At 37.0% G+C, this 24,683-nt stretch overlaps 1 protein-coding gene across 1 annotated transcript in view; it reads left to right on the forward strand.

Annotated features, from left to right (window-relative positions):
- smchd1 (structural maintenance of chromosomes flexible hinge domain containing 1) overlaps positions 1-24,683 on the forward strand; it is an 86,545-nt gene that overhangs the window by 50,915 nt on the left and 10,947 nt on the right. The window contains exons 23-41 of the mRNA XM_041245386.1: positions 667-806; positions 4,238-4,372; positions 4,507-4,734; positions 4,990-5,138; positions 5,240-5,328; positions 5,605-5,723; positions 5,913-6,077; positions 6,583-6,708; positions 8,015-8,094; positions 8,443-8,600; positions 8,762-8,877; positions 11,830-11,891; positions 14,422-14,509; positions 14,968-15,099; positions 16,492-16,644; positions 18,740-18,869; positions 19,811-19,930; positions 20,226-20,311; positions 24,296-24,418. Coding sequence (XP_041101320.1) covers positions 667-806; positions 4,238-4,372; positions 4,507-4,734; positions 4,990-5,138; positions 5,240-5,328; positions 5,605-5,723; positions 5,913-6,077; positions 6,583-6,708; positions 8,015-8,094; positions 8,443-8,600; positions 8,762-8,877; positions 11,830-11,891; positions 14,422-14,509; positions 14,968-15,099; positions 16,492-16,644; positions 18,740-18,869; positions 19,811-19,930; positions 20,226-20,311; positions 24,296-24,418 — 2,399 coding nt within the window. The remainder of the gene's footprint in view (positions 1-666; positions 807-4,237; positions 4,373-4,506; positions 4,735-4,989; positions 5,139-5,239; positions 5,329-5,604; positions 5,724-5,912; positions 6,078-6,582; positions 6,709-8,014; positions 8,095-8,442; positions 8,601-8,761; positions 8,878-11,829; positions 11,892-14,421; positions 14,510-14,967; positions 15,100-16,491; positions 16,645-18,739; positions 18,870-19,810; positions 19,931-20,225; positions 20,312-24,295; positions 24,419-24,683) is intronic.

Genomic DNA, 24,683 nt, shown 5'->3' on the forward strand with positions numbered 1-24,683 from the left:
ACAGCTTTTTTTTTTTTTTTAGGATTGAAACAATAAAAAACTATATGAACATCATTTAGATATCTTATTTAACATAATGTGATCACAGAAAATACAAAATTATATAATTCCCCAGAAATGTGCAGTTTCATGAAGATCCATCTTCCTTTACTATATGTGTTGCCTCTTTGACTGACCCTCTTGATACAGTAGTCCCTCGCTAAAACAGACATGTCGGGAGACACAGATTGTCCAGAATAAGAGGTGTCTGTTTTTTTAATAAAAAAATTATCGCACACACTCATTTATAGTGCTCAGTTTATTTTAAATATATAAAAAAATTGTGTTGAAATAACGTTCAAATGTTTTCTGTACTCATTACATTATGTAAAAATAGAACAGTAGGCCTGTATAGTATACAGTACAGAGGTAAAATCAAGTGACTGCCTGGTGCCTATAGGTTACCGTTAACAAAAAATAAATCATGCTGCTGCATTGTACACATTGTTTTATGAGCTGTCCAGCAAAATACAGTAATTTGAAAAGTGCTGAAACAACTTGGAAAACTCTGGCGATATCCAAGATTTCCCATAAAGTTCGGTCCTGTAAGGTAGTTATGGCTGGAGTGACTACCGTGAATCTTAATTTGCCAAAATAACTTTTTTTTTTGTGTGTTGTTTTTTTTAGGTCCTCCTCATACACTGAAAGTAAAACCTGATTCTGAAAAGCTAATTTTTGAAAATGGAACAGCTTTTCCTTTTCAAGTTGAGGTGCTGGATGAAGCAGGAAATACCACAGTTCAGCCAAAATTGGTGGTGAATTGTAAGGTAAATGTCTTTACATTTTGTATTTGCGTGCACCAGCATTTACTGTATAATTTAGTTTTGCTCTAAATTAATAGTGGCTTAAATGACATGGGAGGAGGGGGGCTCAATAGTACAAAAGTACATTACTGAACCTTGATTGTCTTGGAAGTTAAATGTGCATTTTACAGGACTTATATATTGTATGTGTTTTATAAAGCACAACAGACATTCTCAGTTGCCTGATCAAGCTTGTGTCTCTTTTTGGATGCAAGATTTTTTAACAAATGATTGAATAATGAAATGGGTTCATGTTCTACATCTGCTGAGAATTCGGTAACACTTGGCTACAAGTCTTATGCTCCAACTAGCTATGCAATCGATGGAAAATATGAAGTTAAGGAAAAGGGGTGGTCACATGTGAATGAAAATGCAGGGTGATAAAAAAGGAGCATTCATTTCATTTGAAGTGAGCTAAAGCTTAATTTAACAATCTAGAACATATGCCTAACTATCTTTATACATGTGTTCATTTTGTACACTGCCACACCTTTGAGTACTTTATGTAAAACATTTAATAGGAATTGCTTTTAACCAAATTTCATTGCTTCAGACTAGTTCACACAGTTGATGGCAAAGTTGATGCCTAATACTCAATGCATATGAAAGTTGGTGGTTTATGTAAGTTAATGGCATATTAACAGAGAACAGATTCAAATTGTATTTCTATCTTCTATCAATTATGTAATTTTTGGCGCACACAGACATTTTATTTTTGTTAATTTGAATATTCGTAGATTTGTCCTAGCGCTAGAAACACTGTTTTCCAGCTACCATATAAAATCTGCATCCCCAGTTTGCTTATTAATTACAAACCTGAGCAGGATACAGATTCTCTCTCTCTCTCTGTATTTTTTATATATATATATATATATATATATATATATATATATATATATATATATATATATATATATATATATATATATATATATATATATAAATCAAATCTGTAGCCTGCTCAGGTTACAGTGCTGTGAAAAAGTATTTTCCCCCTGTCCTGATTTTCTGCATTTTTTTGACACTCAGTGTTATCAGATCTTCAACCAAAATCTAATATTAGATAAAAGGGACCCTGAGTGAACAAATAACACAAAATTTTGATACTAATTTAATTTATTTGTTAAAGAAGGTTATGCAGCACCCAATGCCCCCGTGTGAAAAAGTAATCGCTCCCTTAGACTCAGTAACTGGTTACGCCACCTTTAGCAGCAATAACTGCAACAAAACATTTCCTGTACTTAATGATCAGTCTCTCATAGCGCCGTGGAGGATTTTTGGCCCACTCTTTCATGCAGTACTGCTTCAACTCAGTGACATTTGTGGGTTTTCGAGCATAAACTGCTTGTTTCAGGTCCTGCCACAACATCTCAATGGGGTTTAGGTCTGGACTTTAACTAGGCCATTCCAAAACTTTAAATTTCTTGTTCTTCAACATTCTGATGTAGACTTGCTTGTGTGTTTCGGATCATTGTCTTGTTGCAAGACCCAGCTGCGCTTCAGCTTCAGCTCACGAATGGATGGCCTGACGTTCTCCTGTAGAATTCTCTGCTACAGAACAGAATTCATGGTTCCTTCAATGATGGCAAGTCATCCAGGTCCTGATGCAGCAAAGCATCCCCAACTCATGACACCACCACCATGCTTGACTGTTGGTATGAGGTTCTTACTATGGAATGCAGTGTTTGGTTTTTGCCAGACATAATGGGGCCCATGTTGGCCAAAAAGTTCCATTTTGACTCATCTGCCCATAGAACATTTTCCAGAACTCTTGAGGATCATCCAGGTGCTTTTTGGAAAACTTGAGATGAGCATTCATGTTCTTCTTAGTGAACAGTTGTTTCAGCTTTGCCACTCTGCCGTGAATCCCATTTTTGCCCAGTGTCTTTCTGATGGTGGAGTCATGAACACTGACCTTAGCGGAGGCAAGTGAGGTCTGCAGATCCCTGGATGTTGTTCTAGGGTTCTTTGTGACGATTTTACGCCTTGCTCTTGGAGAGATTTTGGCAGGACGGCCATTCCTGGGAAGACTCACTACTGTCCCAAACTTTCTCCATTTTGACAATATGGCTCTGACTGTGGTTTGGTCGAGCCCCAGGGCCTTAGAAATGGCTTTGTAACCATTTCCAGACTGGTAGGCAGCAACAACTTTTTTTTCCTGGAGGTCTTCAGGAATTACTTTTTATCGTGGCATGATGTACCTCTAGAACCTGTGTGCTGACAACTTCACTGTGATGGTAAGGGCCAAAGTTAGTCAGATTTATATTGGGCAGGGCTGACCCAAATCAGACCTGATTGTTAACCAAAGTATTCAAACAGCTGACCCTAATTATTCCTTTAATTGGGTTAAGTTAAATAGGGGGGGGGGGCAATAACTTTTTCACACCTGAAGATTGCATATTTGATTACCTTGCACGCCAAACAAATGAAAGAAGCACCAAACTTTGGTGTCATTTTTTTTTCTCAGACTCTCTCTATATACTACTACAACCCCCAAAAAGATCTGACCAAATTAAATGTGAAAAATGCAGAAAATCAGACAGGGGGCAATTACTTTTTCACGGCACTGCATATACACTAGCCTGTGTACCAAATCTAGTGTTTTAATTTGATTTGAAAACAGTGAAAATCCAGTTCACTGACTTGATTTTAGCAAGTAGTGTACTTCTATTGTATGTTTTAGACTTAAAAAACTCTGTAATACTGAAAGCCTTTTGATTGTGTATACAATGTGGCTACATTTTTATGAACCCCTTAGTACTTTTGCACAGGACTACTCATCCAAAATCCATTATTCTCACAGACTTGTTTATGCAAATTGAAATAGTCTAGTAATTAATCTACTAATGATTTACTTGTAAAATTGTTTTATTTCAGGGGTTTATTTCAGTTGTAACTGTCTGTGGCATCTGTGCTTTGAACAAACTACAGCACATTATCTTTTAGAAATGTAGTCGTGATATTAGTCATATAGGTCGTGTACTTGTACGCACAATGTGTTAATTTAGGGACGAATTGGCTGAAGCGATCTGCATAAAACCTTGACCCTGGTCTCTCAGCATGATAGCAATCCTATACTTATTATTGTCAAAATTTTTTTTTTTTTTTATCACTCGCCACATACAATTCTACTTTCAACTTTCAAACAAGGAGCCTCTCAGAGGGGCAATGCAACATGTTCATGTTTCAGGCTGCCTCACAGGTAAAAGCAGTCTATTAATAATCATACATTTGGTAACCATGCAGTATTCATGAGTACTGAATAAACAATATTTTTTAGCTATTTTTATTTGCAATTTCTCAGTAAATTACCATGTACTGTATTACTATAATCTGAAGAATAAACTGACATCATATTACAAAGGAATGTGCTTTGGTGTGTGGCTTTTTCCCAGTTCCTAGGTGCACCTAACTTGCCTGTCTACACAGTGGATTGCAGCAATACTGGCACTGGAATATTAACTGGTCCAGTTGTGCATGCATTGAAACTAGAGAAGGACCAGTATGTAACTGCAATATTTGAAATACCGGTAAGTAGATGTTTCACTTTACCTAACCTTTCTTGATGGAATCTGTGTTTTTTTTATTGTTTGTTTGTTTTGTTTTTTTCATTCTATACAAAATTATTTCTGTTGACTATTTTTATGAACATTTTTTTTTACAGAGCTGCAAAGCTGTAGTTCCAATAGAAAAGACAATCAAGCTGCTTCCCAGTACTCGAGCAGCCAAGCTACAGATCTTCTGTCTTGAGGGACAGAAAGCCATTGAAATCAAACACCAGGATGAAATCAGCTGGACAGCTGGGGACAGTCTGCAGAATCTTATCTTCAAAATGTATGATGAGGGGGATAGAGAAATCATAGTGACACCTGCTTTAGCAGAAAAGATTAAGGTGTGTAGCACATACAGGTTTATTGTGTTTCATTCAAGCAGCTGTTAAGTTGGTGAAATGAGGAATTGTATGCTAATAAAAAGGGGTTTGGTTTACAGTAAATGTAAATCCTTAGTTATCTACCCCAGTGGCTTCCTATAACCCATACAGCCATTTTAATGCAAAGGCTACTTTATTTGGTTCTAAATTACAATCCTGGCAGTGCCAAGTAAATTGCACTTGTCTAATGCTTAATTCCAATACGTTTTGTCTTAGGTTAACTGGACCCCCAATATTAATAAGGAACAACTGGTTAAGGGACTTTTGCCTGATGTAAAGGTACCAACTGCTGTAAAAGATGTCCGTTACTGCCAAGTGTCCTTCCAGGATGACCATGCATCACTGGATAGTGCTTTTAGCATAAAGTATGTAAAACAATAAAAGAACACACAAAAACGTGATTTAATTTTGTTTTGTTTTTAATGGGCACAATTCTTTTAAATTAAGCTTATATCTTATATTTTAGGCCCATTGCAGACGAGCCAAAGCTACTAAAAGCTTCACTGAAAGGTGTTTACAACGTTCGAATGGGTGAAGAGTTACAAGGGGAAATTCGTAAGTACATTAAAGAATATACAGTGTGTGTTTGAATTTGTGTTGTCTTTGCCACTTCATTATCAGGACTGTATCAAAACTGCACTTCTGTTTATTTATTTATTTTTAACAATGGTAGGTGTTGGTACTTCATCTGCTTTGCAATTAATATGTATTTAAACAGCTTTCCTTTATTGCTTGTTTTCAATCAATGTAATTAGTTATGCTTCAGAAAACTGCTGAACAAAATACAGATAACGTTGTGTATTTTTTTATTATTTTTTTTTTTTAACCCAGAATTAGACATTACGGATCAGTTTGGAAATAAAATTCAGACATTGACATCAACTTGTGTGAATTCCCTGGGAATCTCATCGGACGGACTTGACAAGTCTAGCTTAAAGGTTTCCTGGCAGGTAAAGTGTTCTATTTCAGTCTCATTAAAATGTTATTTTATTTAAAGTATATTGTAGTAGTACTGTATATACAGTATTTTGTCTGATGTCATGTGTTTCTAAATTAGTATATGAAGCAAATATATTGATGTTTTTTTTTTTTTTATGGTTGTCAAGCATTTCTTATGTTATTTATCTTTTGGAAACTAGGAGAACACAAAAACAATACTGGTTCAAGGAATAAAATTTATTCCTGGGGCTCCTGGTTCCAAAGAATTGTGCTTTGCTTGGAGAGAGTTTGCAGAGTATATTCGAGTCAATTTGATGGCAGGACCCCCAGCACAGATCAGTCTTGTTGACTGGCCAGAAGATGAGGTAACTTCCTCTTGTGGGATTTCCTAACTTTAGCAAGGCTGTATTCCTTGACAAATAAATCACGAGATAGAGAAAACAAAGCTTTTTACTTTCCAAATGCATAGATAATGATGGCTTGTATTTACAGTAATTTTGCAACAGTAATAAAACTATAATTGCTAACATTGGATTAAAAAAGAAACACATTATTCAAATAGCTGTCCACATTAAACCAAATTTGTGTAATATATATATATATATATATATATATATATATATATATATATATATATATATATATATATATATATGTAATCCATATTTTTAGGTGTTTGGTGGTTAAATTGTTTGCATTTATTTATTTGTGGAACAGGAAATCTGCATTAACACCTTTTTAATGTAACTTTTTTTCATCCATACCATCTATTACTGAAAACAAACGTCAAAATTTGTTGCAGGTAAATCGGATTAAAATTCATTTTTTGACTATAGGTTTTAGTTTGATCTTTTTACTTATTTTTTACAGCTTGTAGTGGTAGTTAATGGAAAAGAACTGGATAAGCCATTCATTGTCCAGCTGTGTGATCAATGGGGCAATCCATCACCTGAACCACTTGTCAAAGTCTCATTGGTGAAGGGTAACAACATGAAGGTAATTTTTTATGCTTTAATAATGAATTAGTCAGCACTCGGATATGCGTTACATAGATACACGTCAGTCGCGATTTACCGCCCTTGTATTAAGAATAAAATCAATCCCCGTTATATATATATGTAACAAATTAATGCACTTGCCTGTCGCACACAATTTCCGACTCTGTCACTATTTTTCTGATACAAAGCCCATCTCTTCAGTGTTACAATTTATTTGAATATCCGTCGCAGCCCCGTTTTTTTTCTCTCTCTGCATCAGTCTGTGCAGTAAAACAGCGCTTCCTCCAGTTTCACCTGACGAAAATGCAGCCAAAACTAAGCTACGGTAATGTAACGGTTAATCGTTAAACAGTTTTTGATACTGTGATGTGTTTTTTTCATTTACAAGTGAACATACCACTACAATACGTATGAGATGTAAAAGTATGTACTGTATTACAATCCACGTGTCGTCTCTTTTGGCAAGTGAAGTTTTTAGAATCACATCGTTCTGAATTAAAATACTTCTGTTGAAATCAACAAAACCAATACAGTACATCGAAATGGAAACCTACTACTTTTAAAACAGTCTTGTCAGATATATATATATATTTAATATTGTATCTTTTATGTGTTCCGTGAAACGGGCCAGAATGAAATAATTAGATATGTATCGCACTTGTTTAACCGTCACTGAAGTTAAAATTTTATAGGGTCGGATATGAGAGTGCTGACTCTAATATTTTGGATTACAGTGCATTGTTGATCAGCTATGATGGCTTTTAACTTACAAAAGTGAGAATGGTTCAGTAACACTCAAGATGCAAGGGCCAATACTGTACCATGCAGTATTTCTTTGTATACAATCCGTGGCTGCAGCTCCCTGGCTATTGTTCTTTTGCAATGCAAAACAAAAACAGACACAGCGTTCCGGCACTTTAGTAACTTTCAGTGTAAGGGGCTGTACTCGCGTAGCTGCGTCCCCTTTGTACTGCCAAACTCCTCCCTGTGATCATCCCAGCGCCACGCTCTGTCCAATCACTGTATGCCCCGCAGCTGATCATAGTGGATTTGTTTAGTAAACTCGCAGCTACGCGCTTTATCCAAAATGCCCGACTTCTGGTTGCCACCAACCATAGAGATGCCCTGTCTATGGGAAAGCATAAAACCAACCTTACACAGCACCCTTTCTGGTGAGGAGGGAGATTTGCATCTCAGATTCCTTCTCTCTCTGTCACAGATACAAACCGTTAACTGCCTGCATTGGTGTGCTCTCTCATTCTCTCTCGTAAATTTGGCTTACTTGCTCTTTTTGATGCTCACAGATTATGCCATTACCACCAGTACTTAAAACAGATCCAAATGGGAGAGCAGACTTTGGGGTGTTTACAATCGTTGCACCTAGGTAAGTACTGCAAAATAATCACGGTAAGGAGGATAATCAAATATCATAGAGAACAATTCCAGGAATGCACCAGGTTTACCTTTTAAAAATGGCGACACAAGGATGCAATAAGCAAATTGCATCATGACACTCATAAATTGCACCCCAATAAAATACACGTACCAAAAGCTAAAATAACCACCTTCTGTTTTAACCATTAACCATTATTATTTTGTGTCATTGTTTTTGACTGCTGCAGATTCACAATGAATTTAGCATAGTACCAACACAAACTGCAAATAGTTTGTTTAAATCTACACAAATGTATTATTATTTGTATGTTTAATAAATATTCTCTGTTTATTTTAGGGGAGAAAACCAATTTCAAATTAGAGCCACTTACAACAAAGTTGTGTTGGAGGGACCTGTCGTAAAACTGAATGTCATTCCAGATCAAAACAAACCTGTTGGTCTTTCTGTTGATTATGACAAAAAGGCATCATTTCCTGCAGGGGGATTTTTAACAGGTACACTGAAGAGTACAAGTGTCTAATTCATGGTATTCCAAGTTATTGTAGTTATTTCTTTTAACATTTTTTGCATGAATTCCTATTCTACTGTTTAGGCAAGACAAAGTTTAATAAATATATGTATTTATTTATTTATTCATGTATTTATTTACTTGCAGTGTTTATGGTAAGCGTTCTTTCAGAAGATGGCAAGCCAATGAGACATGTGAACCCGGCTGCTATAACAATGCGGATGTGGAAGGGACAGGGGCATGGATCTCGACTGCCAGCTAGTGTAAGTTATTTACAAAAAATATAAAGATTCTGAAAAGCTATGATTTTAAAAAGTCCTTCTGCTTGTCTTTTTAATTGCTAGTCAGAAGGTGAAACAAGTATTTGTGATGGAACTAATTGTTCTAATTTTGTATACAGCTGTGACTGGTACGTATATGCATGTATGCATGTTGTGGTTCAGGTATAAAATCATTCAATCTAGATTAACCAGTAAATGTGTAGATTTGCCAGCTAAGTGGTCAATCTATAAAATAACCAGTAAATGTGTAGATTTGCCAGCTAAGTGGTCAATCTATAAAATAACCAGTATATGTGTAGATTCACCAGCTCAGCAGTCAATGTGTAAAATAACTAAGGAGGTGGTAGTTAATGCTACAGCATTTGAGGTGAATTTGGAAATAAAGTAACATCAGGGAACTTAATGGCAAAAAAAAAGAAATAATTTCTCTAAGATCTGTTACATACTTAAGGCTGTTTAACCTTTCAAACATGAAATACAGTATTTACCATAAAGTGTGCTACTAGAAATAATAAAAGACAAAAAGGATGTATTTGTAAAACACTTGTCCTACACACTACTGAATACATTGGAAGTACTTGTTCGTACAATTTTGTTACTCTCCCGGACATACGGACAAGCCTTAACACCGAACCCTGTGTATGGATTATCTTGAACTCAAACCAATCACAGAGACAAAGTAAAGCCCATATTGTTAAGTATCTTTTCTAAGTAGATTTAAAATAAATATCACTGTTAAAACATAATATTGTGATCTTTTTAATAACATGTACAAGTCCACTTGTATCTGTTATTCGGTTACTTATTCCTGACACGGGATAGCACCCAATATTGTACTTAGTGTACTGCTAGTGTTGTATGATACTTCACTTGCAAGAAATGGAAGCACAATGGCTAGAACTCCGGCCATGACCAATAACCTAACTTTGATATTGTATAATTCTATGATCCACCAAAACATGCTATCTGGTGATGTAATGGTGATCAAAATTGGCAAATTTTGTGATCCAGGTCAGCCTTGCAACATTTGCCATTAAAAATGTGCCTGTCTGCAGTTCACATGCAGCGCCTCCATTACTAGAGGCCCTTCATAACCTGCCACTTCTCCCAATGACTGAGTATTAGCCTAGTCTAAAACTTCTGACTGTATATATTACATTTTTTTTACTTTCCCCAGATCGTTTGCTGGTAGTTTACGTCATGGCGCGGCGCTGCGAAAGTTGAAAATATTTTATCTCCTGCACATCGCTCTGCTGTGCCGCTTGAGTGCCTCTTCCCTCTGCCACTGCGCGTGACCACCTTCATTGAAAACAATTGCTTTAGCCACGCGGCAGTGCTGCAGTGTGAACGGCCCTAATTTTAGAGGGGATTTTTAACTAAATTGTCCATTGTTAAATGATGATTTGATCTTGCTATGTATCATACCAGCAGCCATTCGGGACCATCACCTGTATCGCGATACATCTTGTTGCAACATTAGTATATCAATGCACCCCTAGTAATAACTGTATTTGTGTAGCTACAGTATGTGTTTTTTTATGGATATTGCAAAAGGAGTCAGTGTGGAAATGTTGTTCCGGACCTTGCCTTGCTGTAACCAAGAATTCTTGACCTTCACATTAAATAATTTGATTACCCCTGCTGTATATGATCCCATCTCTGAAAGCACTACTTCATAAACAAAGTTTGTAACCATTTAAATGTGGTGTGTCAAAATTGCAAAATCTCTATGCTTGCTTTTGCAGTTGTTTTGCACTTCTACCAAGGCATTATACTTTTATGGGGCAGTCAAGAACAACCCTTTTCTACCAAGCTCATCCCATATTCATTTGATGGGAAATATGCCCAGGGGGGAAATAGACTGTGATAGACAATGTTTTGTTGCTGCAGGACTTGCATGATCTTGTTGAATGTTGTGAAACTGTATAAAATTAGTTTTATTGGTGCCCTAAAGTTCATTGTTAACCCTTTGCAGTCCATTATTCAGCGCTTGTCAGGTTTAAAAGGCATTGAATCACAAAAGGACACTCAGTACTGTATCTCCAGCCAAGCCCCACCTCTTGTTCGCTGTGTTTTTCACAAACCTTTTTATAGACGTGCATGCTGATAAATCCTCTCCTGATTACTCGTTTTATCACCAAACTCCCCAATAATGCGATCCAAGTCATTATTTTGTCACTATAACATCTCAAAAAGCTCTGCAAATGTCTGTGATATTCTTTGAGCGCTGGGTGCAGAAGCTGCAGTATGTCCATGTTATCTCTGTACTGCATGAGTCTATGAGATACGCCCTTTTTTTTTGGCTTCATTTGGCTCCTATTGGTTTCACTCGGCTGTTGAAAGGTTTGACTCAGATTTTTCCAGAGAAAAAATTACTAGAGACTTGTGCTTTATGTCTTTTTAGTGATATCGGACTGGAAAGGGAAAATTGTAATGTCAGACCTGGTCCGACATAGGGCTGCAAAGGGTTAAACTTGCATATCTGTTTGTTTAGGGATTTCATGCTATATTTAAAACCATGTTCACACCCCTAATTACTTCTGAACCAACCCCTGCTGCCAGAATAATTCCCAGAGACATGCAAAGTGCTATTAACGAATATCAGATTTTGATTGGCATGACCCAAAATTGTCAAACTAAAATTGCTAACAAAGCTACAGCACCATTACATAAAAAATGCAGCTTATTGTTTGTTACATTGGATGGGTTATCAATAGCAGACTTCTGTCAAACCCATGTTTGCAAACCTCTGGATTACAATAGGATCACCATAAAAGTTGCAATTAGCCTATGAATTACTTATCAGTATACTAAACGTACCATTTTCATGAAATACAATATATATATAATATATATATATATATATTTTAATTCTTTGTTACCATCTGAAATCACTGTCTTTGTTATAACTTGTTGCTTTCTTTCCTTACTTAGGCTACAGTGTTCAACTGTAACAAACCAAAGGAGAATGAAAAAGAGGACTGTTTTTACTTCAGGTACTATTACACGTGTAAAGAGAGACACATGGATGTACTGCCTGCTGTGTTGATTGCGTTTGTTTATCACTGTTTATGTTTCTGTAGATGGAAATTAATATGTCATCTTCATGTTTTAACACACTCATTTTGTTTACAATTAGGTCTGCTTGCAGGTTGCAAAAATAATAATCTTAGTTTGGGTTCTTAAAATCTAGTGAGCAGGGAGGAAAATAATTGCAAAGGGGCTTAACTTCCTGGCAAAGGAAACATTTATTTTATTGAATCTCATAAAGTGTAAGGCCCATGGGAAAGGAAAGTCAAGCATGATGAAGTGCAATAAATACTAGCACTGTCAGAGGGTAGCTTTTTAAACACATAAAAATTCCTCTCTTTGCACATGTATTACATCATATAGATAATTTACATCTGTTTGTCAATGCAGTGTGGAGTTTTTGTTTCTGTTGTAGTAAAGCCATGTGCTACTTTCAATAACATGTCCAACTAGTGCTAGCATGTGTATGTTTGTTTGTTTATTTATTTATTTATTTATTTGTTTGTTTGTTTGTTTATAATGTACACATTTTTTTTGTACATTTTGTTTTGGTCCAGCTGACCAGATAGCTGATGATTGATATAGCCTTGTGTTTGAATACCATTTCAAGATGGCCTGAACAAAAATTCAATTGTCTTGGCGTAACTGCACAGATCGGAGTCTCCATTATATAAGCCCAGTATCACACTTGGTGTGCGGTTGTACTGTGACAGCCCATTTTTCGGGTGGTTGAGGTATAGATTGTCTACAACAGCATACCTTTTTCTGTTGAGTAGGATCCCCTTTGGCCTAATAATGAGAAGGATCACCTTTGGTCTTCCAAAGGAAGTTGTGTAAGGTCATGCTCTGCAAACTTATCTTGCACATTATGGTCTCAAGCTGGGTACTAATTTGTTGTCCAGTGTACTATAAAGTGCCCTTTATACTGCGGAATCTGCGTTATAAGACAACATGACCATGGCTCGTATTTGTCCCATAATGCCATTCCACTAACACAGTGGTTTTAAACCTGTTTATTTATTTATTTGTTAAACTCTACCCCTTTTATAATTTTTGCTGTGCTGAATGTGTACCCCCGGTTGAGAACCTGTGAACAAACACTTTTATTCTCATAAGGTGGAACGCAAAAAGCACAGGCTTGAAAATATGGCTCCTGGCTACAGCGTACTGTGGGGTAAGGATACGCGCAAAGTGATTTGCAGTTGCAAAACCCCCATAATGCTGTCGTAGTGTTTTGCTGCCGTAAATTCTGATTTTACCAGCCGCTACAAATGTTGCATATGTAAAGAATGGTGTTCTGCACCCACTGTCAAAAGTGCACTTTGCCATCATTAATCCATTACAATTATATTGAAATGCATTCAAATGAAGAAAAGAGCGTGGAATTGGACGGGATCTGGATACTAAGCGGGCGCCAACATTATAATGTGATGTAAGGATTTTGCCTTGCACTGGGGCAATTGCTTACCCTCCAGAAACTTTACGCCTCTCTTACAATGTGCAAACCATTGTAGAAGCGAGCAACGAAGAGATGTTTAAAAGCACACACCTGCAAAAACCTGTCATTGGCTTCAGAATGGCTGCCGTGGTACACTTCCTGATACTGCACTATTTCGCTCTTGTTGAGGAGAGGCAGGAACATGTTCGGAGAAGGGCAAGACGAATAAGGCCTTGCATATTCAATCAGGTCACTTTGTTTGGGATGCTAAAGAATGCATTGCTAAAGCGTTATCGTCTCACTCCACAGGTCATCCTAGACCTAATAGCTGAATTGAGGGGTGAGCTAGACCCCAGCTATCCCTGCACATGTTGTCTGCACTACTTAGCCTCTGTTTTTTTTCAGACCACAGTTGGAATGTCTGGAAGGATAGCCCAATCCACCTTTTCTAGATTGCAGGGCAAATTTCCGGATGTCATGCTAAAAAGGGCAGGCCAATACATATAATTTTGTAAGAATACTAGCATAACTGATGTTGGCTGAGGCTTTTCCAAACAACTCAATTTCATGCTGAATGACCTCAGCCATAAGGAATCTCAGCTCCTTCTCAGAAAACTTCTCTCTTCAATGCTCCAAGGACTTTGCTGCCCTTTTTGTGACATTTTCTTTTGGTTTGTATTTCCATATTCCACAAATGTCATACAGTGACTACTGCTCTCTGTACTCCTAACTCTGCAAGTGTGGCCGCTAAATAGACCGATGCACTTTATTGAGACCTTCATTGTCATAATTGTGATCATTATTTTTGCATGTTTGAGTAATTTGCATTTCCCTTAATCTAACATAGAGCGTAGTGCAAAATAATTGCATGGCTGCAGTGCAATTTGAATTTTGCATCTGCAATTATTTATTTATATATATAAAGATGCAAATTGTTGGGAAATCAACAAGATGCCACTTTTTACTGCAGCATCATCATATAATAATGAACTTGTTAAAAAGTTCTGAAATGTTGAAACTAGTTACTAACTCCATAACCTTTTGTATTTTATTGTTAGGGACAAAGTAATTCCTGATCGAGTTGGGGTCTACACCATTCAGTTTGTGTATATGGTAGACAAAATTAATATGCTGTGCAGTGACCAGGTATGTTTATATCCTTTCTCTAATCTCTTTTCAGGGATTTAAAAAGTTTTTCATTTAATAAACAATCGAACAAAGATCCATTAACTAGGACACTAATAAAATAAGTTAAGTCGATTCGCTGGAACTATACCATGCTCTAGAAAAATCTGTCGTCTTATCCTGATTAAGTCACCCCTTAAGATCAAAAGCTTGTTACATCTATGGTATTTATCAAAATTATAGCAGCAAATAATACATAAAACAATGAAACATAAATAGGTTTTGTATTTAAATTCTTTAGTTTTAACTGGCTTGCTTTCTTTGAATAGTTAAGTTTAGATTGTTTTATTCAGTATTTTTTATCGTTTTTAATAAAACAGGAAAATGAGCAGTTTATAAAAGGTTCAGTTCTAATATCTTGTACATTAAGTAGAACATGATAGTACTAATAACAGTTATTCAACTCCTGCTTTTTTCAGATTTCGCTAAATGTGGTACCTAATGAGCCTGTGAAATTAATACCAGATGAACAGCCGCCAACTCCAGTTGTTTCAAATATCCGTTCCATTGCCAGTCGGACTTTGGTTCAAAACTTGACTCTTAAAATCATGGTAATTTCATTCTTGTGTTTTTTTGTTTTTTTTTCCAGGACAGACTGCACATACATATAGTTGAGTTAGGTTAAAGGGGTTCTGGTTTAATTAATTCATAGGATATTGTGGCAAAGTGGTTTGCAATGCGCAGGTGTAGAGGTTATGCAGTGCTCAAGTAATGACAAACAACATTCACAGTGCAGTGATGGTTTATTTATAATCCAAAGTCACTTGACAACTATAAGTAATAATCACTGGCAACACACAGCTATTTGTACTGCTCAGTAAAACCCCCACAGTGTTCAGTCCCAAAATAATAATCACAGTAAATACACACACAGAACACAAACATGGTCACTAGTCCAAAGTGAGTGCTTTTGAAGTGCGAGTTATGAAATACATTTGTTAACAGCGGTGCAGTGTTGTCCAAGTTAGTGCTGGCCTTTAGCGACAGCTCTTGGTTCGTGTTAGCCCTCTAACAAGAACAAACGTTTACAATTCGTACAACAAACAAACACTAAACACTCACAGTATATCACAGTCCTTCAGCGGTTCTCTCGTAACCATAAGAAAGGAGTAGTTTGCTCTGCCACATCCCCTTTTGTACCTTCAGCCACGCCCCCTTGGTTAGTGAGTGCAGTCGTTTTTCCTCCAATCCACAATTGCCATATCGCTTCCCGTCTGGGGCGATGTCTTGATGTACTGTGGCTCCACTCCCTTCCTGGATGGCCGACTTCCGACTGACCCTGGAATGAACTGTCGAACCATCCAGTCTGGGGTACACTGTTCCCTTTACAGAGCGCCCTCACAGGTTGGGAGGGAGATTTATAACCAAGATTCATTCTTTCTCTGTCACAGATATATTGTAACGTGTTGCTAAAATACAGCAACAGTTCTGAACTTTTAATAAATTTAACAAAAACATCACAGGTAACAACTCCACTTCTAGTGATGTGCGACCACTGTTAACACGGACAATATTATACTTTTATACTTTTTCAGTCTAGGTATAGTGCAGGGTAAGGATAACCAGGCCCAAGGATAGTTTCTCCTGCCACCTGTAACATTTGATGGGCCTCATCTTATTTTCTTCTGCCCCCAACTAGTATAACACAAACCCCTCTCGGGGGAAAATAGCAGGAATCTCTGGAGCCAAAAAAGCTGCACGAAGGCAGATGGACCTCAGAATGGCATTTTACTGTTGTATAACATAAAAGCACATGCGTTTTCTTGTCGTCAATCACTAATGTTTCTAAAAATCACAAATACATACTGTACTAACAATACTAATTCACTCATATGCCATCACTGTTATTCTTTGTGATGTTCACTTGATCAGTTTCTGCAAATACAGCAGTAAAATTATATCATGAGCATGCCTTTTTTTTTTTTTTTTTTAAACTATTTCAGGATGAATATAACAACCCCACCTGTACAGACCTGGATGGGAAAGTGGTAGTTACCATTAAAAGCCCAAATCGGAATGTCAAGGAGATTCCCCAGTTTCAGGGGAAAGTTAAATCTGTGGAATTTAAACTCTTGAAAGGTTGCGCTGAGATTTCGGTAAGTATAACCCTGTTCCCATTTAAAAAAAATAAATAAAATAAAATAAATGTTTCAGTTGCTACTGTCACATGTAAACGTAGATGGGATCCTTGTATAGAGTCAGTACAATTAAAAAGAGGAAAAAACGTGTACTTTATGTAGAACAATGTAAATCATTTGCTGCCTTGTTGTGTTTAATGGGGATACCATCCGCATTATCTCACACCCGAAATATAATTGTTTTTTTGGCAAGTGTACATCTGATGAAAAACTAAACATTTGTTGCTCAAATCCTCTGAGCCTGTGTGACGTATTAAACTTGTAGTGAATATGAAAAAAGTACCAATTACCAGTTACGATTCTGTAATTTTAGAAAGAATCTTTCAGCCCCTTTTCAGGAGTTCATCCTAATGTACAAATTGATATTCTTGTGGAACGCATGGTACTAAGCTAAATAACATTTAAAAAAAGACATTCAACTGCCTTATACCCCTTATGCAGCACACTGTCACATTTTTGCATGTACACATTCCATTTTCCTTGAAAATGACATCAACAGGCACATCATCAAGACAGAGCAGATAGAAAATGTAAGTATCTGTATAAAGATACATATCTCAGAACAGGATGTTTTTGTGGGTGCATGTTGTGAATGAGTGGTTAAGTACACATGGGCTAACAATATAATTTCAGCAAATGTTATCTGATATGTATTACCATAACTTTGAATGATCTCATAGTTTCCTATATGAATGATGCACAGATTATGGTAAACATGCATTTTGTATTTTAATTATGTTTTCCATAGTGTTTGTAAACAAAGTAATCAATGGCTTATTTTAGGAATTTAACCCTAGATTTATACACAAAGGCACATTTTATTGTTTGAAAGATTATTTTCTCGGCTTCAGTGCTACTGTGTTGTGGTCGTTGTATGCCAAAACTTGTGATTTTTGCATGCACCATTTATTTATTTATTTTACTTAGAATTAATATCTGATATTATAGAACTAAACAATACAATATTTTAGTGAATAATTGAGAACAAGAGCACACATAGTTGTATGTATACTGTTTGTACAGATACAGATTAGGGTTAGGTATAGGGTTGTTGATGCTGGAGTATTGGGATCCTTTAAGAGCCAACCTGACAAAAGTTTGAGGTCAGTCAGCTATGAGGAACCAGCATAGAACTGTTGGACTGCATGGGCTCTGGTTGTAATTGTATTTATTTGGACAGTTGAAGGAACACAGGTGGCACACTTCAGTTATTTTATAGCCAGTGTATTTATTTGTTTTTTTATTTATTGATTGATTTATTTTTATTTATTTAGTCATACATACATACATACGTAGATAAATACAGCCTTTCACCTGTTGCAATGTGATAACGCAAAAATGAAGCAGCTTTGCAATCCTGTGTTTTCTGACCAACATTGGATCTGCTGCACTTCATTAGTTCTGGCACCTACCACCAGGTGGCAAAATAGAGCAGAAAACATATTAAACAAAACATCAGGGACTGCCTGTGTCCCACTAATAGGAAATAATGCTACATTTTTTCTTATTTGCTGTAAAGGAACAATAATCCCAGGCTTTACATTTGAGTACCAAGCACTTCTTTCCCATAACTGATCTCTTTTAAATGCTGACTTTAAGTTGTGACATTTTGAAGTATTTGCAAGGAGTGATTTTGATACCTACTGCTTCAAATAAATTACCATGAAAAACTCAAATTCACTTTTACCATAATGTGTTCATTTTTTATTTAAGAAAATTCGAGACCTATAAAATAATGGAAATATGTAATCGGTAATACATGTGTTTAATGGAATTGTTTTGTGAGCACCATGTACTTTTAAGAATTATTTCAGTTGTAATGTTAGTACTTGAAGCAAACAGTTTTCAGAATCTGACTGTTTAAACAAGCAAGCTATTTCCATGGAGGCTGAACACTTTTCCATAAATGGAGCTAGAATCTTTTTTTCTCCCCCATACATTACTCACTTTAGTATATGCCATGATAATGAAACATTTTACACTGTTTGGCAAAATTGTAGTTCGTGCGTAAACAATGGTCCTATAATCTAATGTAATGTCCATGTCCTTTCAGAACCTTATTCTTGCAGAAAATAGCCTTGGTGTTGATGGCACTGAATATATCCTTCATTTTGACCCAGTTATTCCAGACCTGAAAGAAGCCACATTGGCAGCATTTCAGCTGTGTTTCATGTTTTCAAATGGTGAGTTTAATTTTATTGCTATAGTTGCCAAACTTTTCTGAAAGGGCAAAACAAAAATTTAAAATGAGAAACAAACTAGCTATACAGAGTACTTTCACCTTTTTATACTAATGTGTGGGGCTTTATTCCAGAGGTGTAAAGACCTTGCTGCTGCCGAACAGTTGAATATTACAAGGTCAACCAAGGCAATATCCCTTTAAAACTGTTTAAGTGGTAACTTCATATTTTCGGTGTTGATAAAGACCTAACTCTAGGCCTCAAACTCATGCAGAGCTGTATTATGTGATTCTCTAGGACCTAGAGTAGATCAAGTTCAGTCATGGGTGTTATTGAAGAAGGATGAACTGTTTCCTGTGAGTTTATTTGGAAAGCTTCTGCCTATCTCAGAAACCAATTGAGGTTGTGACTTCATATTTGCGATGTTATATAAAAACTGCATGCTAAATGTGTTGCTGAACATGACATTTAACTCAGACCTAAAGTGGCTTCCATATTGAGGTCAGGTGACAAGTCATAGTATTGTAAATTAAATGGAATTAACATGTGTAAACTATGGGATTTGTTCTGACAATACCAGCTGAGATATTCTAAATTGGTCATTGCATTTGCTGGATAAATAGCCCTTCTGCCTGTGGCTCTGTAACTAAATAAATATATTTAGACTGAAGTGGACACTTTTTTGTAATTTCAGTTGTGATACAAAGAATAAGACATATTACTTTTCTAGGATTGTATGGTACACTGTTCAAAACAACCTTGTGTCAGCATATGCACACCACAATTCTGTCAGGCCAGGCATTAACCAAACTTTTTTTTTTTAAATTAATTTTCCAGTATAAACATATAATATAATATAAAATGTAGCCTTTGGTAAACTGAATGACTGACCTGAAAACATATAAAATATGATTTTTATATTATATACATTTCTTTTGTTTTAGATTTCAAAAAGCAACAGCAAATGACAGCCCTAACAAGGGAAAAAGACCAGATATCCCAATCAATTGTTGCTTACAAGAGTTTATTTGACACCACCAATCAACTTGTCAGTGAGATGAAATGTAAGTTATTTATACAATGTTGTGATTTGTGTTTTTAAAAGCAAATGTTGAAAGAATATGAAGTTCATATGAGGCAGCAGCTATATCAATAACAGCCTTGTGTGACATAAGCTTCTTAAACTGGAACCTCAACTTGCTTTATTTTATAGAAGCTGTACTTCAAGTTTGACCAGTTTTGAAATTAAATTTGAACAAAATACTGTTAAAGTTTATGGAAACATTTTTGTATTCAGAGAACTGTGTCTTCTATGTATAGTATTGTGTTTTTCTATTTTTTGTTTGTTTATTTTTTCAGGTCAGGCTCAGGATGCCTCAGTCAAGGAACTCCAACTGAAAACTGAGCTGAACAAACTTAAAGTAGAAATACCACAAGTGAATGTTGTAAGTATTCCCTTAATGAAAAAGTACATTGCAACACAGTTTTATGAAGCAAAGTCGTTAAAGAACAGAAATGCTTTGCTAAAGTCAAGCATAGTTATGCAACGTATATGTTTTAGTTGGAGATGGGCATTTCCATATTTTTTAATGAACGTATACACTTAATTTATTAGTGATTAAACCATTACACTATTATACTTTACATCAACATGCTATTGGCAAAAGATAATGCTTACATAATACTAGAATTCAAGTATATAGCGGTACTTAGCACTCCAGGTAAGGTTTTGGGGCATTGAGTAATTTACTAATTTAGACACTGTGTCGCAAAATACTTTATAAATGAGGTATACAATTGTTCAAGAACGAAATCCGCCTCTCTTTGATGACATCAGCATTATTAATGTTCCCTGGGTGGCGTCGGTAGTGGTTGCAAAAAACAAAACGGAATCCACTGACAGTAGCTTACTACTGAAACCTGTCGGCAGCTACCAGTCACGGGCAGTTTGCAAAACCTGATTCCGATGCCCCTGTCATGTCTGCCAAAAATCCAGGACATGTCATAATTTAGAAGAAAAAAGGTATTTTTAAAATAAATACTTTGTATTTTCGTTTTGTTTGGCAATGCTGGTAAACACATTTCCATACGCACACATAAGATTTTCATTCTTATCTGCAGGACCAAAAAAAAAAAAAAAATGAACAAAAATCACTGTAGGAGGATGTTTGAATAATACTGTAATTCTAGTAGTAATAATAATAATTAGTATTATTTTGAAAATTTATTAATCTTACAAATTCTTAGTAATAATAATAAACCTTGCTTAAAGCAGGGAATCAATTGGGCGAATTTGTTTATGAATCAGTGGGAGTTTCACGCCATACTGTACACAAAAGGGATCGTTTTGTGGCGTGCAAAAAAGACTCCCTTTGGAACACTAATCGAGCCTCGGACTGCCTAGTACCTTCATATAAAAGCTACAGATTTTTATATATTTTTTAAAAATAGACAGTGTTAATCACGGGTATGTCAAACTGTATAATGCAGCAAGTGTAGCAATAAAATATGTCTTTAAAAAAAATAGTCTGCCGAGGCTGTCGTTAGTTTAGACTTGACTATATAAAGCGTTCAATAACACCTAGTTATTGTCAGGATTTTGCTGTCGTTCACTCTTATGAATAGCAGGTTGACGCTCAAGACCGATGAAAACTTTATGCTAATGAGGTAATCGTTAAAGTGTGTGTTGCAGGTCAAACACACCAATACACTTCTGAGTAGATTTCATCAATAGAAATAAAATAACCGTTTTTATGCGGTTAAATATTAATAAACAACAAAGATATGATTAATTTTGTGTGATGTATGGCCACACCTACTCAAAAATCATGCTGGCCAGAATAAAATTGGAAGTGACGTATGAAAAGGTAAACATGTGCTACTGCCGCTGAAAACAGAAGATGAAGTCGAAGACACAATTAATTTTAGGGAACAGGCGCCACAATCCTACATTTTTTTAAACACTGGCGAGGCAGTGAGATGCCACTGATCAACAGAGGCAGTGACTAAATGGGGATCGACAAGAAATAGAGCCCAGAGGGGAGGAGCCACGGCTCCCAGAGCCCAGAGGGGAGGATCTCCCGCCCCCAAGAGCCCAGAGGGGAGGAGCCATGGACCAGGGAGCCATAAGGGGAGAAGGCTGACGCTCTACAGCAGCCTCTACATGTGTTGCTGAGAGGAGCCCAGCGGAGGCGCACCCGATCGTTACGGTAGGTACCAGCCCTTCCTCAGAGGCCACTAGAATGGCCACAGCCCCCACCGCCGGTGGTGGAGGGGCTGCAGCCGTTGCCACCAGAGGAGCTGGAACTGGCGCTACCGGTGTGGCCACAAGCCTTGTCTGCTGTTCCCGAGGGTCTGCCGGTCCCACCTGCTGTTCCAGAGGGAGCCGGGCCACCCTTCCCGCCTCGGCCACCAGAGGGAGCCGGACCGCCATCCCCACCTCCGCCAACGGAGGGAGCCAGGCCGCTGGTCCAGTGCCACTGGAGATTCCGACACCACCGGAGGGTCTGACACTGCTAGGGGGACCCACACTGTCCAAGGATGCCACACCCACACTGTCCAGAGGTGCTGCCTGCCCGCCAACTCTGCATCTGCTGGAGGATCCAGGTCCCATGACAACATCACCTTACTTCCTTGGAGAACTGGGGCCCCCTCAACCAAAAAAGGCTTAGGGGCTCCGACATCAACCCCGCCTGCCACCGCCCACCGAAATAGCCCACCCAAGGGACATAATGGGACTCTTGGGAGGAGGGCTTGGGTTTAAAAAAAAAAAAAAAGGGGGGGGGGGGGGGTGTATGGCAGAGCAGAGCTCTGCCCTTTATAGATTGGCAGAGATGGGGTTAAATTCCCCTACCTGCCTGGGTTTATTGTGTTCAGGTGGCTAGGGTTGATTAGAGTAATTAACGATCAATCAGCACCCAGCCTCCTGAAATAAAAGGCGTCCTCAGCTTCCCATTTAGGGAGAGGAAGCAAGCAGATGGTTGTGCTTGCTGTTTTTGATTTTGGGGGTTTTTGAATTTTCTGATCCAGTGAAGGCATCACCCAGCCTGGAAACCTTTATTTTTGTAAATTTTGCTTTGTGTTTTGGTAGCTGTGTTTTAAATATCTTTGTTTTGGCCCTTATGCCCTTTTGTTTTGTGTTTACTTGTTAATAAAAGTATTATTTTTTTGACCTGCAGTCTGTCTCTGGGCCTTTATCCACTTGCCAGCCTGTGACAGCGCTGTCATTTGTTTTCTGCATAGGCTTTTTAAAAAATTAATTAAGTGGAGAAAACTCTTTCAAATCGGAATTAACAATCATTTGTGTGTGATGGTACACTTGGTGCCTTGAAAACCAAAACAGTTTCAAACCTACGATGTCAAAGCAAGCTTCTTGCTAAATTTATGCTTGGATTTTATTATAATTTATTTGTAAAGTGTAGCTAAACTATTTAAAATGTATTTTTAAAGAAGAATACTAGTAGCTGATAATATTAATGAAGAATTTGTGGACTGCTTGACCGATTTATTATTCTGCTGTACATTTTAACAGTTATGCTTCGTTGTTCTTTGTAGTACAGTAATATAATAATAATGAACATGATAGAATTGCATGTCCATACACAAATTGTGGTTGAAGTGCATAGATGTAGAATATTATATATGCTGACAACTACTCCCTCAAAGCGTAAGCATGTGCATGACTTGTCTTGCCTCGCCTGCAGGGGGTTGAGAGGATCTCCGTTTCTTTCGCGCGGAACAGCGGGGTCCTTGATGCTTCCCCCCCCCCCCCCCCCCCCCCTCCCCCTCACCACCCCACTGTGAAAAATTCCTGGTGAGAACCCTGTTAACCACAGAAGTATAAATACAATAATTCGTTTTAATTGCATTAAATATTTAAATATACTCTCAAGTGCTGGAAAATTTTGATCCGTGGAAATAATGATTTATTTAATATGTGTTTATAGATATGTTTGTTAATTTTAACATGTTTAATGTGTCTGGTCAGATCATTTTATATTTTTTGCAATACAAGATAGATTTATACAATTTGCAATTTTAATTTTCTAATCGATTACTTGAATAAATGTTTACACATGCCCATCCCTGATTTAAATAAATCCTCTGCCGCTAATTTAATGATAAAGATCACATGCTTTTTGACGTAGGGACTTTATAGTTGGTTCACAGTTGTATTCTGTAATTCTATCAATCCAGTTCAATTACAGGTGGTGTCCTGTGAACATTGAACTTTCCAGTGCCATATCTTTAAAAGCTATATTCTAGGATTGTCTCAATAAAATAAATACCATTCAATCAGATATACTGTTCATCTTACAATGTACCCTGGGGGGAGGGGGGTTGTTTTTGTCCAGGGTGAAAAGAGTATGTAGCTCTTTTTTGTTGCAATTATTTGCACCACCTCTATAAGTGCAATAATTATTTTGCAGGTCCAACACATTGAAGAAATGATAAAACAAAAGAGTGCAGAAAGAGAACAGATATTGAAGGAACCTAGAAGAACATGCACCATCCCCATGGCTCCTAAAGGAAACCCTGATGTACTTGGAAAGGTTTGTTGTTTGTAAAAGAGAATTTGCCTTTTTATATGTTTTAGTCTCTGCTCTCAAATGTTTTAGCCCCCATCACTGCCAACTTTTTGTAATCATGTTTTAGCTTAGGATTTTATTTGATTGCCCTATAGCCCTCTGGAATAAACTACAGCCTCATTTTCTTAAAGCATGTTAGTGCCAGGGAATCCACCTGTATTGCTTTAGCCATTTATTTTTAGTGGTAATCCCAAGATAACCATGGATAGGTGGTTGATGCAATCAAGAG

The sequence above is a fragment of the Polyodon spathula genome, chromosome 3, assembly GCF_017654505.1.
Source record: "Polyodon spathula isolate WHYD16114869_AA chromosome 3, ASM1765450v1, whole genome shotgun sequence".
In the NCBI taxonomy this organism is placed as follows: Eukaryota; Metazoa; Chordata; class Actinopteri; order Acipenseriformes; family Polyodontidae; genus Polyodon; species Polyodon spathula.